Raw genomic sequence first — 16,392 nt, 5'->3', positions numbered from 1 at the left:
GTACAAACACCTGTCTTAATTCCAAGCAATGACCAAGTTTTCTACTTAGAAATAGCACTTAGACTTATATACCAGTTTTACAGCCCTTTATAAGCCGTTTACAGAGTCAACACATTGTCCCCAACAAATTGGGTCCTCCTGTTATCAACCTCAGAAGAATAGAAGTCTAATTCAACCTTGAGCCGGTCAGGATCAAATCCCTAGCAGTGGGCAGAATTAGCAAGTCTTCCCGTCAGCCAAGCAAAAATAAGAACTTCAGGTGAAAAGCACTCAACATAGTAAACCAACTATAAAATAGAAAACTAAAAAACTGAACAACAATAAGAATGATTCAGAAGTCCAAAAAAAATAATACCCTGAAACACTAAATCTGCAGGATTGATTTCCAAAACTTCTATTTAATTGGTTAAAAGGAAAAAAAGGACTGTTGGTAGGATAAAATAAAATGCTAATCAGCAAGTTAATAGGTACGCCTAGTCACAGTCCTAAAATATGCAGCATAGCCTCTTCCATTATACATCTATTCAAATTTCCAGGTTTTGCACATTATGCTTTTTCAAAGTACAGCACTGTATCTATACATTACAATAATGCAAATCAGAGGAAGCAGTTTTTTTAAAAGAACAACTTTCAAGAAAGAGTATCTCCTGAAATTTTGGATGTATCGTGTCATGCTTAGTTTTATAAATACTAATAATGTACTCATGACCAGAGAGACTTCTGTATTTCATACTCAGAACAAATAAAACTGAGGGGGGGGGACCTTACTGAAATTCAACTAGAATGGATTTCTCAAAATATAGGATATAGTGCACATATTTCCACCCTATGATGTCCTATCGTTATTTGTTACCTTTTCCACCCTAGCCCTGCCTATAACTATCTATCAAAGTTATCTATTAACAAAGTTGACATATCAGTTCCCTGTATACATAAAGCTGCTGAACTTATATAAAAATTCACCGAGGTGCTGATAATTATGTCTCTCTCTCCTCCTGCTCTTACTTATCCAAACCCCTCGAGTGTTTTCCAGGGAGGAGATGCAAAGAAGGGGGGGGGGGAATATAGACTATTGAAGCCACCACATCCCTCTCAGACGCCCTCAGGGGAAAAGATGTCAGAATTAAAAAGGCTGTTTCATTCACACTGGTAAATGTAATTGAGCCTAACATTCCACAGCTGACTTGAGTTAATTCATGCCAGCCCTGTAAAAAAAAATCCACCATTCCCTCTCTCTGTTTTGAAAAGTCAGGTCAGGCTCAAATTAATGTTGTCAGATCAATATATATGATGGCAAGCAGAAAAACAGGACCACTGTCTCCCTTCATTAACTCGCTGCATTTGTTCCTTTCCTTTTAGCGATCCTCATAATATTTTAACTACATCACTCGGATAAACAAATCTGTATGGGTAGTAACTTTAGACTGATTAATTCATAGAGGGGAATGGAAAATGCAACAGCTGAAACAAAAAAAGCTGATACAAGAGGTGAAGTCAGATTTTTAAGGTACAAGCATGTTCTAATGATAGATGGCTTCCCTCCACACTCCACTCCACTTCACCCCACCCTCAAATTCAAATCAGGCCAATTCTAAAAAGAAAATTCTGGTATTCCAAAGTATTTAGTTATCAAGATCTTTACAGTTAGTTGCTTTTGTTGTACATTACAGCAATTCTGCTCTGTAGACATTAATGTGTCTGCTTAACAGACTGGAAAAAGCTTTAGAGAAAGAGCACTTTGCTTAGATCCTGGTAACTACATTATTAAAAAAAAATATTAATTTCATATTATTCTCCAGCTCCATTGCAATTAATATTGGAAGCAAAGAGAAGAAATACAGTCCTAAACTAAAGTGTGGAGGATCTACTCTTAATGTCTAGCTTCGGTTAAAAATATGCTGCTGCGCAATTTGATTGAAAGTGATCTTGAAACATGAAAATAAACTCAAATATCTAAGAATCACTTACTGACATGATGCCACAGGTGGCACGCAGCACACTCTCTGTGGGCACGCGAGCTGTCACCCTAGTTCAGCTCCACCATGTTCAGTTCCATCGCGCATGCGCACACGCCTCCCACTGGCCAGCTGGTCGTCAGATCTCTGTCATGTATGTGGAGGGCGGTGGCACATGCCTGCATGGTGGGCAGTGCATACATGCATTGTATTTTGGGGGTTTGAGTGCACACACGCGCTTTGGGCCCCCGGTCTGGAAAAAGTTAGCCATCACTGACTTACAGCTTTATTAGAGCATTTTTCCCCTCTAACTTTCATGGAAGCAAACAACAGCATGTAACTGGGCAGCTGTTAATTTAACCAATGTTTTTAACTTTCCACCTTTGACCTTCATGGTAAAACGTAACCCCCCTGGCCCTAAAATCACAGACTTGAACTTTTTGGATCAAGCAGGTCAGTCACCTGGGATGCAAAATAGAGAGAAGTAAACCTCAAGGCAAACGATAACAACACAATAATAGCTTGTTCTCAAAAAAAACAGCTTAATAAAATTTATTCTTGGAAACCCCAAACTTTTTTTTTAATAATGCAATTTGAGAGCATGCAAAAGACTAAATTAAGCACGTTCAGCTATGCAATCAGAGATACCTACAGGTTAAAACAAAAAGTCTAAGCATGAAAACTGACTACAGTTTTTGAATACTGTGGCTATACTACTTGGAGAATTAATTCACTTAAAACATGGCATTGGAATACAGGTCCCCACTGGAATAAAACAGGAATCATGTATGGGAAGATTTGCAGTGGGTTTTTTTTCTCCTCAGGCTGGAATGTAAGACTAGATGAATTTTATAAAAACCAGATTCTCTTCCACTGAAAAACTGACACAGAGACCCTCCTTAATTTCATAATATTCAGCCGCTGCCACCAACGTACCAATCGAGACTGATTTTAAAATTCAGATACAAGTTGAAGGATAACTAGTCAAATCTGAACAAAAGTCTGCATTTTAATGTGATCTGCAGGTTTTGACTTTTTGTTCACATGCTCCGAGACTTTTTTTTATTGGCCTCGTGTCAGTTTCAGGGCAGATTTTGGAAAGTTTCAGATCAACTTCCCTGTTGCAAACAAAGGAGAAGAATGAGGTTATTGACTACTATCCTGCCTATTGGAATGCAAAGCATTCCACCAATTTGTAGAACTCTATTCTTACAAGGAAACACCAATTTAAGTAAGAGCCAATGCAATCATCAGACTAGCCTTTCAAAAATAAGGAGATGGGCATTTGCTTCAGTGAAAATTCATTATGCTTAATATGTGAAACAGAATTCCAGCATGTTTTAGAAAACTAGTGCAAAAATTGAAGCAGGGCAGTGGAAAATTAGGTTCTCTCCATGTGTGTCTTTAGTGAGTATGATTGTTCACCCAACCTCATGTCCTTCACCCAACCTCATGACCTTCAGGTCCTACAATCCATCCCTCCTTGAGGGAAACAGGCAGTTCAAAAATGTAGGTAGGTAGGTAGGTAGGTAGGTAGGTAGGTAGGTAGGTAGGTAGGAAGGAAGGAAGGAAGGAAGGAAGGAAGGAAGGAAGGAAGGAAGGAGGAAGGAAGGAAGGAAAATTCCACCAGACCTGGCTGGAAACAGTTATCAGAGCAATTTGGAATAGAGAATCACTGCTTGATGATATGGAAATTCTTCCCATGTTTGCAACTGCTTAAGCAAGTTTCACAAGTTTTTGTATTTAATCACAAATCCATAAAAACCAGTTGGACCAGTGGATTTGGAAAAAGAAAGTAAGTGTGCCTATGCACTATGGGAAAAGATACTGCTCTTAAAAATCTATTTTCTTCTACACCCTTGGGCTAGATAAAATGGTGTTAGGACATTATCTTCATGATGCTTGAATGGAGCTCTTGCTGATAAACCTAAATATAGCAATGGCTCCTCTCACATAAAGATGGACATCAAGGGGTTCAAGTTCCTAATCAAACTCAAAGATACCATTGTTGATTTTAAACAAGTTCAGATTTAGATATGTCCAATGCCAGGTCCTGATATCTCATTAATGTTGCATATTGTAAGACAAAAGAGATGGCGCTAGATTTCTGGAAGCACAGAGGGGAACCTGCCCCATTGCATATCGAGGGGAGCTGTGTGGAGAGGGTTTCCTCTTTTAAATTCTTGGGAGTGCTTATTAGTCAAGATCTCACCTGGAAAAACAACATGTCTCTGGTGTTAGAAAGGCCCAACAGGACTCATTTTGCAGGACTCATTTCCTTAGAGTCCTGCGAAAAAATCAGGTGGAACGGCTGATGACCTCTTTCTATCGGTCCACCATAGAAAGTGTCCTTACATATTGCGTTACGGTATGGTATGCTGGTTTAACTGCTGCGGACAGGAAGGCCCTACAGAGAGTGATCAATTTGGCACAAGAAACCATTGGTTGCCCTCTGATACCACTGGATGACATCGCCAAATCTCGCTGCTTTAGCAGAGTAAGGAAGATACTCAGAGATGATTCACACCCTGGTCAGTGTCTCTTTGCACTTCTACTGTTGGGCAGAAGACATCAAAATATAGCCAGCCGAACAAAGAGGTTTAAAGATAGTTTCTATCCTTGGGCTGTCAGACTTTTAAATACAACCACAATCACTCCATGCTAATTTTTTTTCCTTTCTTTTTTCGTTTCTGCTATAATTTTTCAGCAGTGTGGTTAAAACCAATTTCGTTGTATTTAAGTACAATGACAATAAAGATTATACTTATTGCACATTGAGTACGAACCAGAATTAAAGATCTTTTTGGTGGCCTTCAATGACGTTTTCTCTTTGCCCCTGTCATTGCAATCTCCTTCAGCCTTTTCAGGAAAAAAGAAATAAAAGATCCAATGACACCAGGTAAAGTGGGCTACATAAAGTTAAAGGTAAAGGTTCCCCTCGCACAAATGTGCTAGTTGTTGCTGACTCTAGGGGGCAGTGCTCATCTCCATTCCAAAGCCAAAGAGTCAGCACTGTCTGAAGACGTCTCCGTGGTCATGTGGCGGGCATGACTAAATGCCGAAGATGCACAGAACACTATTATCTTCCCACCAAAGGTGCTCCCTATTTTTCTACTTGCTTTTTTTATGTGCTATCAAACTGCTAGGTTGGCAGAAGCTGGGACAAGTAATGGGAGATCACTCCGTTACGCGGCGCTAGGGATTCGAACTGCCAAACTGCCGACCTTTCTCATCAACAAACTCAACGTCTTAGCCACTGAGCCACCCTGTCCCATTATATGAAGTTACAGCGGGGCAAAAACAGTAAAGAATTTGTAATGGTTGCTTTGCAAGCCCTATCTAGCCCTAAACTAATATTAACTCAATTTCACACTTTTAAAATGCTTCTTTGTTTAATAAGATTCCTACGAAAGAAAATTTTAACGTTTCTCAATAAGGTCTTAGCTTGACTTTTCAATGCATTCTGGCAGTCAGTATATTGGCACACTAAAACCCAAACTGGCACTAGCACTAGTACATTATAGCATGTCACCTTGCTGGTTTCCCTTCATTTTGGTGATATCTCAATCATCTTTCCTCTGAGTGGCAAGATGAGACTTCCTTGTACACTTTTGCTTCTGAATGCTTTATATTAAAAAAAAAAGGCTTAACCTGATCAGCCAGTCTACCAAGGATAAATTAAAAAGTTAGGAGCACTGAAAGAACTTAAACTAGTGTGGCCTCTTTGTGGCCTCTCCTATTTCCTGTCTCTGTACCTTGAAAACAAAAAAATCACCCTTAGGTTCACCACCACCATTTCCAACATAATAAGAGTACTAATGATAATTAATAATAATCTATAAAATTTATATTCCCAACTCCAAGCAACTCATACATCCATGATGGTGAACCTATGGCACGCGTGCCATAGGTGCCTCTCTGTGGGCATGCGACCATTGCCCTAGTTCAGCTCCACCACACATGCGCATGTACCTCCCATTGGCCAGCTGGTCACCGGGTCTCTGCTGTGCATCCGCAGGGGTGGGGCCCATGCGGGGGGGCACACATGAATGGGTGGGGAGCGGGGTGCATGCAGGGTGCTACACGCATATGCACGGGGGTGGGGGCGTGTGTATACACAGGGTGCAGGCATGATGGCCGCACACACATTGCATTTTGGGGGTTTAAACGCCCACACGCACATTCGTGTGCGCTTTGGGTACTCGGTCCGGAAAAGGTTAGCCATCACTGTCATACATGATGTCACAATTAAAGGCTGAATATGGATTGTGGCTATGGCATTTCACTCTCCCCTAATTACAATTAAACCATGGTCTCTCAAGAAAATCAGTTCTGCCTCTCATTTCAATATCTTGACTTAAGACCGAAGATAAGCAGAAAAGTGCTTTCGAAATAAGCCTCTACATTCTCTAATCACTTTAGCTGCTGCCATAACTTACAAATAGTTTTGCACTGCCATTCATAAATCATTTACATCAGCCAAGGCAGATTCCAGAGCTGCCACCAGGCTAAACGTCTACAAATTCCAGGATAATGTTAAAACAAGACAGAGATCTGCAGTCAAATCACAAGTATGAATTGGACCTTCAAGCTATAGCAATGCCAGCTCAATATGAGCTGCAAAAATCCAGATGATCACCAGAGGGCAGCAACATTTCCTAGGTCTCTTTGCTTCTACTTACAGTTCTCTTAGTTTTTGCAATCCAAATTTGAAGATAAGTCACTATAGCAGCGATGGCGAACCTTTTTTGGCTCGTGTGCCACAAGTGGGGGGAGCGCAGGGGGGTCGTGTGCGGGCGTGCCGCACCCATAATGCAATGCGCGATCCCCCCAGTGCGCATGCGTGCACAACAGGCGTGACCCCTCCATTTTTACATGCTTTTTTCACCCTCCCCAGGCTCCAGAGGCTTTATAGGAGCCTGGGGAGGGCGAAAAGAGCCTCCCCCGCCCCCCCGGAGGCTTCAGGGACCATCTGGAGGCTTCCCTGACGCCTTCGGATCGCTCAAAATGACCCTCCGAGCAAACCGGAAGGGATTTCCTGTTTGCTCGGAGGGTCGTTTTAAGCGTTCCGAAGGCTTCAGGGACGGTCTGGAGGCTTCCCTGACACATTTGGAGCGCTCAAAACGACCCTCCAAGCAAACCGGATTTCCGGTTTGCTCGGAGGGTCATTTTAAGCATTCCGAAGTCTTCAGGGAAGCCTCCGGACGGTCCCTGAAGCCTCCGGGGGGCCTCCGGGGGGGCAGGGGAGGCTCATTTCGCCCTCCCCAGGCTCCTATAAAGCCTCTGGAGCCTGGGGAGGGCGAAAAAATGGCTTTTAAAAATGGTGAACTCAGCTGGCCAGCACGCACATGCGCGCTGGCCAGATCACAGGGCAACGCCTCACGTGCCCTGACAAATGGCTCTGCGTGCCACCTGTGGCATGCGTGCCATAGGTTCGCCATCACTGCACTATAGCATACTTCTGAACCTCTGTTCAAATTCTGACACTAAATCACTCTGCACTGGCTGAAGTTAAACATAGAAACATAGAATAATAGAGTTGGAAGGAACCTGGGAGGTCATCTAGCACAACCCCCTGCTCAAGCAGGAGACCCTATACCTGGGGTGTCAGACTCAATTTCATTGAAGGTCAACCATCAAGGTTGTGTTTGACCTCGGGGGCGGGGGCCAGGGCCAGGGTGGGAATGGCCAGCTTGACATCACTCGTGTTGGGGGTGTCTGTGGTGACCTGAGCGCTCTGTCAGCAAAAACGAGCTCCAGAGCTCCATTTTCAGCTGCAATAATGTCTGCTGCCGTCTGCCAGTGAAAACGGAACTCGAGGGGGCAGCATGCTTTCCCCCCCAAGCTCCGTTTTCACTGGCAGAGGACGGCAGGAGGCACATGGCCCTCCCGGGCTCCGTTCTTGCTAGAGGCACCAAAGGCTGATCCTTTGCCTTTTCTAAGGCAGCCCCATGGGCCAGATCTAAGCACCCGCTAGGCCATATCTGGCCCTCAGGCCTTGAGTTTGACACCTCTGCCCTATAACATTTCAGACAAATGTCTGTCCTGTCCAGTGGTGGGTTCCTGCCGGATAGCACCGGATCGCCCGCTCCCTTTCGGCGCTGAACCCGGAAGTACGTTCTTGCTCCGCCCCTGGCGACGGGACGACGCTTGCCTGCGCTCCACCAGCTCGGCTGGGACCGCAGACGTTTCTCTGCTCAGCATTGTCTTCAGTGGAGCGGTGGCAGCCTGGCAGGCTGAGCCTGCGTCCCTTTCAGGCGCTCCGCTCCGCTGAGGAAACGTCTCCGGTCCCAGCCGAGCTGGTGGAGCGCAGGCAAGCGTCGTCCCGTCGCCAGGGGTGGGGCAAGAACGTACTTCCGGGTTCAGTGCCGAAAGGGAGCGCGCGATCCGGTGCGATCCGGCAGGAACCCACCACTGGTCCTGTCTCTTCTCAAACGCCTCCAGTGATGGAGTACCTGCAATTTAGAAACCAGCCATTACTTTGGTTGATTGTTTTCACCATTAGGATAACAATGGATACTGATTGGGAAAGAAACAGCCACACTTTGCTAAGTCCTCATTTGCTTAACTAAGGTTTACTGAATTACAATAAAGTAGATTCACACATGAAGTCATAAAGCATGTTAGTACAAATATGTCAAGTGGTTAAAAAAAAACTCCAATAGTCTGAAAAAATCAACAAATCAAATAAACCGTAAGGACACTTTTCAATTTATGCAAACCAGGCTAAAATGTTCTAGAGGTTTTGAAGAAGCTTGCTGCTTTCCTAGCACTAATACTACCAAGTGTGATTTGTTGACTTGTGGTTCAATGCATTTGGGTGAACCCCACAAAAAATGTTAGAGAGTTAGAAAAACGTTGCATTTGCATTAACCTCTAAGCCATAATGAACACCAAGCCATTACAGAAAACGTAGCAAACTGTGTGCAGATCTAGATTGCAACCACTGTAATGCAGTTCGGATTCTTCAATGCACACATGAATCCTCTAGATACAAACTCCATTAAAAAAAAACTATTTGGGGGTAAAACAAAACCCAGACATTCTTTTAATATTATATACGGCAAGGATTTAACCAATAGTGATGCTCTAAATTACAATTCAAACTGCTCAAGCCTTCCAAAAGTACATTTTGTGTATTTTTTTAAAAAAAATGCCTGACAAAATTTATTCATTTTCATTAAAACAAGCCTGAGTTCTGTCATAATGACTTAGCCATCATGAACTTTCTCCAACCTCACATCCTCCAGCTGGACTTAAAATTCTCAGTACTCGCCTACTCTGATAAACAAGTAAGCAAACAAACAAAACCATACGCTGGCTAGAAATGTGAGAGTTCCATCTAATCCCAGTAACTGTCCAGATCATCAGAATTAGGAAGACTGGTCCAAAGATTGGTTGGGTTTATTCATGTGGTCTCTAAACTTTAAAGACCATTAGGGTCCAGTCCTATAGACACACTTTTTAATTAATACAGTTAACAGCAGTTTACAACATATTATCCAGATGACCATAAGTGCAAGTCAAACCATTTTCCTCATATCTATATGGATAAAATAGCTCTTCCAGGAGAAGTATTTCAAATACAAGGCAGCTCTCCAAAAGCCAACAACCATAGCAAAGAAACCAGTGAGTAGATTGGCTTCCTGGAACCTCCCGGGATAAGGAGATTTGCCCAGATGTGGTCTAGACCAGAGTTCCTCAACATTTCCAGCTTTGCGAACTGGCAGTGGCGGGGGTAGGGTGAGGGGATGGTTCCGTGTGAATAGCCAGCAAGTATGCACACATGCGTGTAACTCCATTTCCATAAATGGCATGCACACATGCCTGCAGCTCACTTAAATGGAGCACTACGACTTGTCCACTACTCGTGCAAGTGAGGATGCCTGCGTGCTTCTTGGACATTTCCACAATCCAGTTGCAAGTCCTACACAGGTTGGGGACCACTAGTCTAGAAAACTGTTTCTCATAAGGAGACTGCAAGACAACAATTGTGCCCAGGCTGAGTACTGGAGACAATATAATTTAAACATCTTCCTTGCAACCACGGTGGGGATTTTTAAAGGATGCTAAGTTCCCAAAGCTTACTTTCTAATTACTTTTGGAAACTGCTCATCAATTACTTCTAAGCTATGAGAGACCTTCAGAACACCATGTCTGAAAATGCCAGGTGAGTCTGCCTTCAATCCTGAAAGGGGGGGGGGGGGATATGCGTATGCTTAACAAATTAAAGAATCTGAAATAAACAGATGAATAAGATTTTGATCGTAGAAAGTTATAAATGGACTAAAGGTCCACATAAAATTGAAATACTGAAACTTTTACAATAAGGTTTTGGAATTAATTATAAAAAACAAACAGCTTCTCTTGGGAAATCTATTCTGTTTTGGTTTCTATAAGACAAAACAAAAATGAATAATGTAATGATTTCAAAAATTGTTCATTAGAGGAGACTAAACTTTTTAGGTAAAGATTTACAAGTTTATTAAATGTTGGAAAAACATTGTGACATTGAAAATATTGAAGAAGACATCTGAAGAACAGAATCAGAAAATATCAGTGTATGCTTCTATGGTCAGCCTATGTCCAAAAGACTTTATTGAGGAAATGACAGATGTAGAGAAAAAAATAGCTGATAAGATAGATAGTATTGAAAGTTGATGTACATCTGACAGTCCAAAAGAATGATTTAGAAAAGGGTGTTAGATTTTAAATCCAATGAAATTTTATAAATTTTATAAAAATAAATTTTAAAAATTTTAAAAGGAAATACAAATGAAAACCAAGACAGTGACTTGGATTAATTTTTCCTATTGTATTTTCAGAAAATGCTTGTTAAAGCCTGTGCATGAGACAAAAAAATTCAAGTCTTATGACAATATTTGAATGAACTAAAGATTAAGATTGTTCGAAGCAAAAGGAAGGAACATAAAGCGGTTCCTTTGATCAAGGTTAAAACAAGATAGGTTGTTATTTTTGGCTATCCTTTATGGACTTTCTGTTGACACCAGGCTTGAAAAGATAATATATTATGGATTTGTTTATAGCTAGGAGATGGGATATGGGATGAAGAGATAAATGTTTATAATCTAGAGCGGGGGGGGGGGAGGCAAAGAGTCACTACGTTTGTTTATACTTGTGGAGTTGGAGGCTACTCCTCTATATATTTCTTTTCTCTTTTTTCTTATATTATTTTTCTTTTTCACGAATGAAGGCAAATATACTGTATGTGTCCCAGGACAATGTTTCAGGATCCAATCTGGATCGGTCACTGGGACCAGAGTTTAGTCTTCTGAGCTTTCGGACTCTTCAGGGACTTCTCTCTCGCCAGAATGTGTCTTTTCTTTTTCTTCTTTTTTTTCCCCCTTTTTTGCGCATTTTACTCCCTTCTGTTCTTTAGGTTTAGTTTGGATTAGATTTTACTATTACAATCAAAATGCTTAATACAAATTATATAAATTTATACTTCTAAAAAATGGATAAAATCCACATGGCAGATAAGCAACTTGCTAGATGCTCAGGTACGGCCACCAACAGCTGAAGTATCCCTTCAAGAACAAACAATTCTCTCTTATCAAGGTTGCTAACTCTCTTGCTATCAATCTGGTGGACAGCCAAGACTCAATCGGGGCTTCCAGGGTAAGAACTCAAAGCCGTGCTGCTCCTGAGGAACGATTATCTCCCAACCATCCCAATCAAGATGGCCGACAGTGAGCGACATTGGTTGATATAATTCAGTTGAAGAGCCACAGGTTACCTATCTTCCAACTTCTTTCATCAAGAGTTCCTACTTACTGTTGAAGGTGCCCACTGAGATCTGAACAGCCCAAGGCAGAAAACATGAAAATGTATTTTTGCACAGACTAGGAGCGATCCAGAGGCATCCTGTTGCTAGGGGAGTTTCTTATTTGAAGGAATGTTTGGGATTTCAGTAAAGCTGAAAATAACCCATTCCTGGCAGGCAGCAGTCTGGGGTGGGGGAGAAGGGGAGAGAAAATAATCCATTCTCCATGCAAAGTCTATGCCATCCTTTTGACGTAAAAAAAAGAAGGCAGCTGGCAATCACATGCTTCCACTGGGGAAAAAAACCCTCACATACACAGACCTTAGTCATCCTTCAGCAGAAGAATTAAAATGTTCCAATTCAAAGGGATACTTCGCCATAGGAGAAGCCTTCCTCTTTCGCTCAAAAATTCCTCCAAAGTCCAGTCGAGGGAATATTTGTTTGGCTCTTTGACAGAAGTTGCCACCTGGTCTGGAAATTCCCCATTCAGAGCTGAAGAAAACATTGGCAAGATCATATATGTTTGAATGCATGTTGGACAAGAACATCTAACTCTCTGTGTTACTTATAGACCAAGGGGATAGGGATGTACAGGTAGTCCTCAACTTACCCCAGTTGATTTAGTGACCATTCAAAGTTACAACAGCACTGGAAAAAAGTGACTTATGATCGTTTTTCGCAGTTACGACCTCTGCAGCATCATGTAATCAAAAGTCAGATGCTTGGCAACTGGTTCGTATTTATGATGGTCGCAGCGTCCCAAGGTCATGTGATCACCTTTTGTGGCCTTCTGACAAGTAAAGTCAGTGGGGAAGTAAGATTCACTTAACAACTGGATTAGTAATTTATCAACTGCGGTGATTCACTTAATATAGTATAGTATAGCCTTTATTGTACATCATGTCTACAACGAAATTGGTTGAAACTGTAGGAAGAAAGGTGGCAAAATTCACTTATCAAATGTCTCACTTAACAACAGAAACTTTCGGCTCAATTATGATCGTAAGTCGAGGACTACCTGTAAGTTAGGTCCAAGAGTAGAAACATCTAGATGTATGAGAGAGAAATATAAGATCCACAAGTAGAAGAGGGGGAAAAGGACAGAAACAGCGACTCAGGTGTCTCAAGTGAATGCATTTCTCTCAACTGATGTCCAATATCCAAACAAAACATATTGCTTCTGGTCCTTTCTACTTCTGCTCTGTAGATTTATTCAGCTCCTTTAATAATGCCAAGATAAGGGGAAAGGAAGAGGAATTAGACCCATGATGGCAAACCTATGGCATGGGTGCCTGAAGTGGCATGCGGAGCCATGTCACCTGGCACACACGGCCCGTTCCTCTTCTGGGTTTCTGGCGCGCATGTGAGTGCGACAATCCACTGGACTTTGTGTGTGCGGCAGTGCCAGAAACTGGAAGAGCAGGTTTTCTGTTTTCTGGTGTGAGCTTGCGCACAGGCCAGCTGATCATTGCGTCCACATGCACGCCAGCAACCAGTAGACTAGCTGGCTGGCACGCGTTTCCGGCGCGCACATGCCCCCTGGGCAGCTCCTCTTCACGTTGCAGGCCAGATGATCGTGAGCACTCCCTTTTCGGCACTCTGTGCCTAAAAGTTTCACCATCACTGGACTAGACTGACTGCTGGCTGCATTAACCACAAAACAAAAGAGACAACAATAAATGTTATGTGAAGGTGGCTCTGCCCAGTGCAACTTTACAGTCCAGGAGGAAAGAAAACAAATCAATTCATTTCACCTTCAAATCCTCAGAAACAGAATGTGCAGAAATTGTTGGAAAAAGAAAGGTAGAAAAGCTGCATTATTTTGGAGTGTTAAAAAAAAAAAAGCTAAATGACTCAGAAGTCACTCAAACAAATTAAACTTTCCTATTCCTTGCCTGGCTAGCTAAAAGATAAAGTCCTAACTGGAATCTGATAAACATCTGAAGCTTACGCACACCCAGCGTTACCTAACAATTTTCTTCTCCAAGAAGCTACACTTCCCTTCCCTTTTTTTTTTTAAAGACCAACATTTCACCACATCCTTCATCTGCCAGGTCCGGCTATGTACTGCAAAGCGGACCTGGGAGAAAGCACATCTTTCAAATTACACAGAAAAAAAAAAGTGTTTCTTTGCTTTGCCAAAGTGACAAATGGAAGACCAAGAACCTTTTGCATCCAAGCCAAGGGACAAAAATTGCCCAGTAAGGGAAAATCCAGCCTTTTCTAAGACAGACACTACAAATTTCCAAGAATTGGACAAGGATAAACCTACCGACTTAACATGCATTCCATGACATGCACTCCACAAAAGCTATGCAATGATACGTCTATACCATTTTAAGGGCACCAAAGAATCTTGTTACTTTCAAAAGATATAAGAAAGCTACCCAAGTTGGAGCCAAGTAGAAATTAAACTTGTCTGACTCTTGGGGGCTTTTTTTTTTTAAGGCTTGCCACCATTCTTTATGAGCCCAATAGGGATCTGCAGCTCCACGCTGCAGAAAAGATGTCAATCTTTGGAGAACTAAGCTAGTTTTTAGATTACAGCTTTAGCAGGTCTGGGATTTCAGCCATGTACATTACAGGAGGGACTCCTAAAGTGAAACCATAGCTCATACTTCAAAATACAAAGGTTAAAAATTAAATCACATGCAAATGATCCCTGACTCCAAGTCCAACAAGCTTGATTCGAAGCAATCAAACTAGTTCAGGAGTCAACCCTAACAATCTGTCAGAACCATACAATAAAAACCAAACACTTTTAGGAGCCCATCAGGACTGGTCAGTCAGAACCCCTAGGCAACTTAAGATCCCTGCAGATCCAGCAACCAATGAAAGTCCTTCGCTGGCTTGATGCCTTGGCAGAATGCCAGTTTACCTAAAGATCCAGGGTTTAAAAGTCTGGGAAGAGCGGGTTCCTAACTCCCAGGCACCCTTAGGAGCTAGAAGTCCCACGGGATGGATGGTTGAGGCAAACACGATGGGAATGCTTTCGTTTTAATAACAAACAACCACCCATCAGATATTTAGAGGTGGAGCTCTGGCCTCACAATCAGGAGGTTGTGAGTTTGATCCTAGGTAGAGGCAGCTGTAGGGTCTCCTGCTTGGGCAGGGGGTTGGACTAGATGACCTGCAAGGCCCCTTCCAACTCTGTTAATCTGTATTTCAGAGAACATGAATCCACCAAAGGGAGAAAAGGGCCGTCTAAGCGTTGCTGTCCTGCCTGTCGACCAGAAAAACACTCCATTCAGGCAGGTCTCCGCAGCCGGTGTGCAGGGAATAAAGCCTCTTCCCCCACCCACCCCGTGAAAATGGTTGGGAGGTGTCTCACAACTTCACCCCCCAAAAGCTTCAGGACAACCCTCCTTCACAGACCCTCGTCCCTGTCGCAGAGGGCAGCAAACAATAAAGGCAAAGGTTCCTGCGGCGCAGCGCCCCCCACCCCATCTGGAAGTCCGCACCAAAGTCCTGCCAAGCGGCCCGCCTCTCTCCCTCTCTCACCTTGTCTGACGGCTTTGAAAACAATGGGCTCCTTGCAACACCGGATAACTTCCAGCACGTCGTAGCGGGGCAACCCCGACACCCGGACACCCTGCACCTCCAAGAGTAGCTCCCCTTCGCCAAGTTTGCATTCGCCGTTGTCTCCGGGCAGCGCCGCCTCCCCCTCGACCTCGGCCGCCCCGACATAAGGAAACTCTCCGTGCTCCGCTCCGCCGAGGACGGTGACCCCGAGCTGGCCCTGAGCATTGCGGCTGACCGTGGCTTGGTGCACTTTGGCCGTCCAGTGGTTTTTCTTCTGGATCACTTTCGACATGGCGCTCAGGTCGCCAAGTTGCGCGCAAAAGGAAGGGAGGGGGGTTTTGCACCGGGAGAGGGGCGGGTGGGGGGAAGGGACCGAGACTGGAAACCCGACGTCCACCGCGGGGCTGCTCCGGGCAAGGGATCCCGACCGGCCGGGCATAGAGCAAAAAGCTCTCCGGCAACTTTCCAGCCGCTTCGCTCAAGCCATCACCGAAGTGACTCGGCGCGGTTCATGCCCGCAGCCTCTTCCACCGGCGCCTCCAGCGAGGTTCCCATCGTAACCACCGGGTCGTCCTGTCCCGCGTCTCCTCCTAAGGGCTTTTTTCCCCCTGCGCGGATCCCTGCAGGTTCTCTTCGTCTCTTTCCCCGGGCAAGCGCCCGGTCCCGGATCCTTCGCCCCACACCTGGCGCCGCCGTTCTTTGCCACCTTTCTTTGCTACTTTTCTCTCCTCCGAGGGGCTCCGATCGACCGATCGACCGTCCGACCGCGGCTCCTTTAAGCCAATAGAAAAGACGCCGCTTGTTTTGTTACATTTCGCTCGGGCTCGATTCCACCAAGACCGAGCAGAAAGCTCCGGAGTAGCGATAGGAACGGCTTGGCGCAGGCGCCCGGCCGACTCTCCGCCCCCCTCCTTGCTCTAGGCCCCGCCCAGCCGAGGAAAGCTGGGATCCTCGCTGCTAAGGCGGGCGGGAGGGTGAGCACGCGCGCGGTCGCGGGCGCGCTCTGGGGCCACGTGCGTTTGGTGGCGCTTCTCTGTATGAAAATAACACTCTCCTTCCCCAAAGGGGAATGTGCCCAGAAAGCGGATCCGGCTAATACCCAGTTGTTTGCTTGTTGTTGTTTTCGTCTCT

At 44.1% G+C, this 16,392-nt stretch overlaps 1 protein-coding gene across 7 annotated transcripts in view; it reads right to left on the bottom strand.

Moving 5' to 3' along the window:
- MAGI1 (membrane associated guanylate kinase, WW and PDZ domain containing 1) overlaps window positions 1–16,122 on the bottom strand; it is a 538,606-nt gene extending 522,484 nt beyond the window's left edge. For all 7 annotated transcript variants that reach the window (XM_081934092.1, XM_081934093.1, XM_081934095.1 and 4 more), the window contains exon 1: window positions 15,241–16,122. In XM_081934092.1, coding sequence (XP_081790218.1) covers window positions 15,241–15,700 — 460 coding nt within the window. In that variant the 5' untranslated portion in view covers window positions 15,701–16,122. The remainder of the gene's footprint in view (window positions 1–15,240) is intronic.
- Window positions 16,123–16,392: the final 270 nt, after the last annotated feature.

The sequence above is a fragment of the Natrix helvetica genome (genome assembly GCF_964273705.1).
Source record: "Natrix helvetica genome assembly, chromosome: 1".
In the NCBI taxonomy this organism is placed as follows: Eukaryota; Metazoa; Chordata; class Lepidosauria; order Squamata; family Natricidae; genus Natrix; species Natrix helvetica.
The sequence above is the reverse complement of the archived record's forward strand: the minus strand, read 5'-3'. Positions and strand labels throughout refer to the sequence as shown.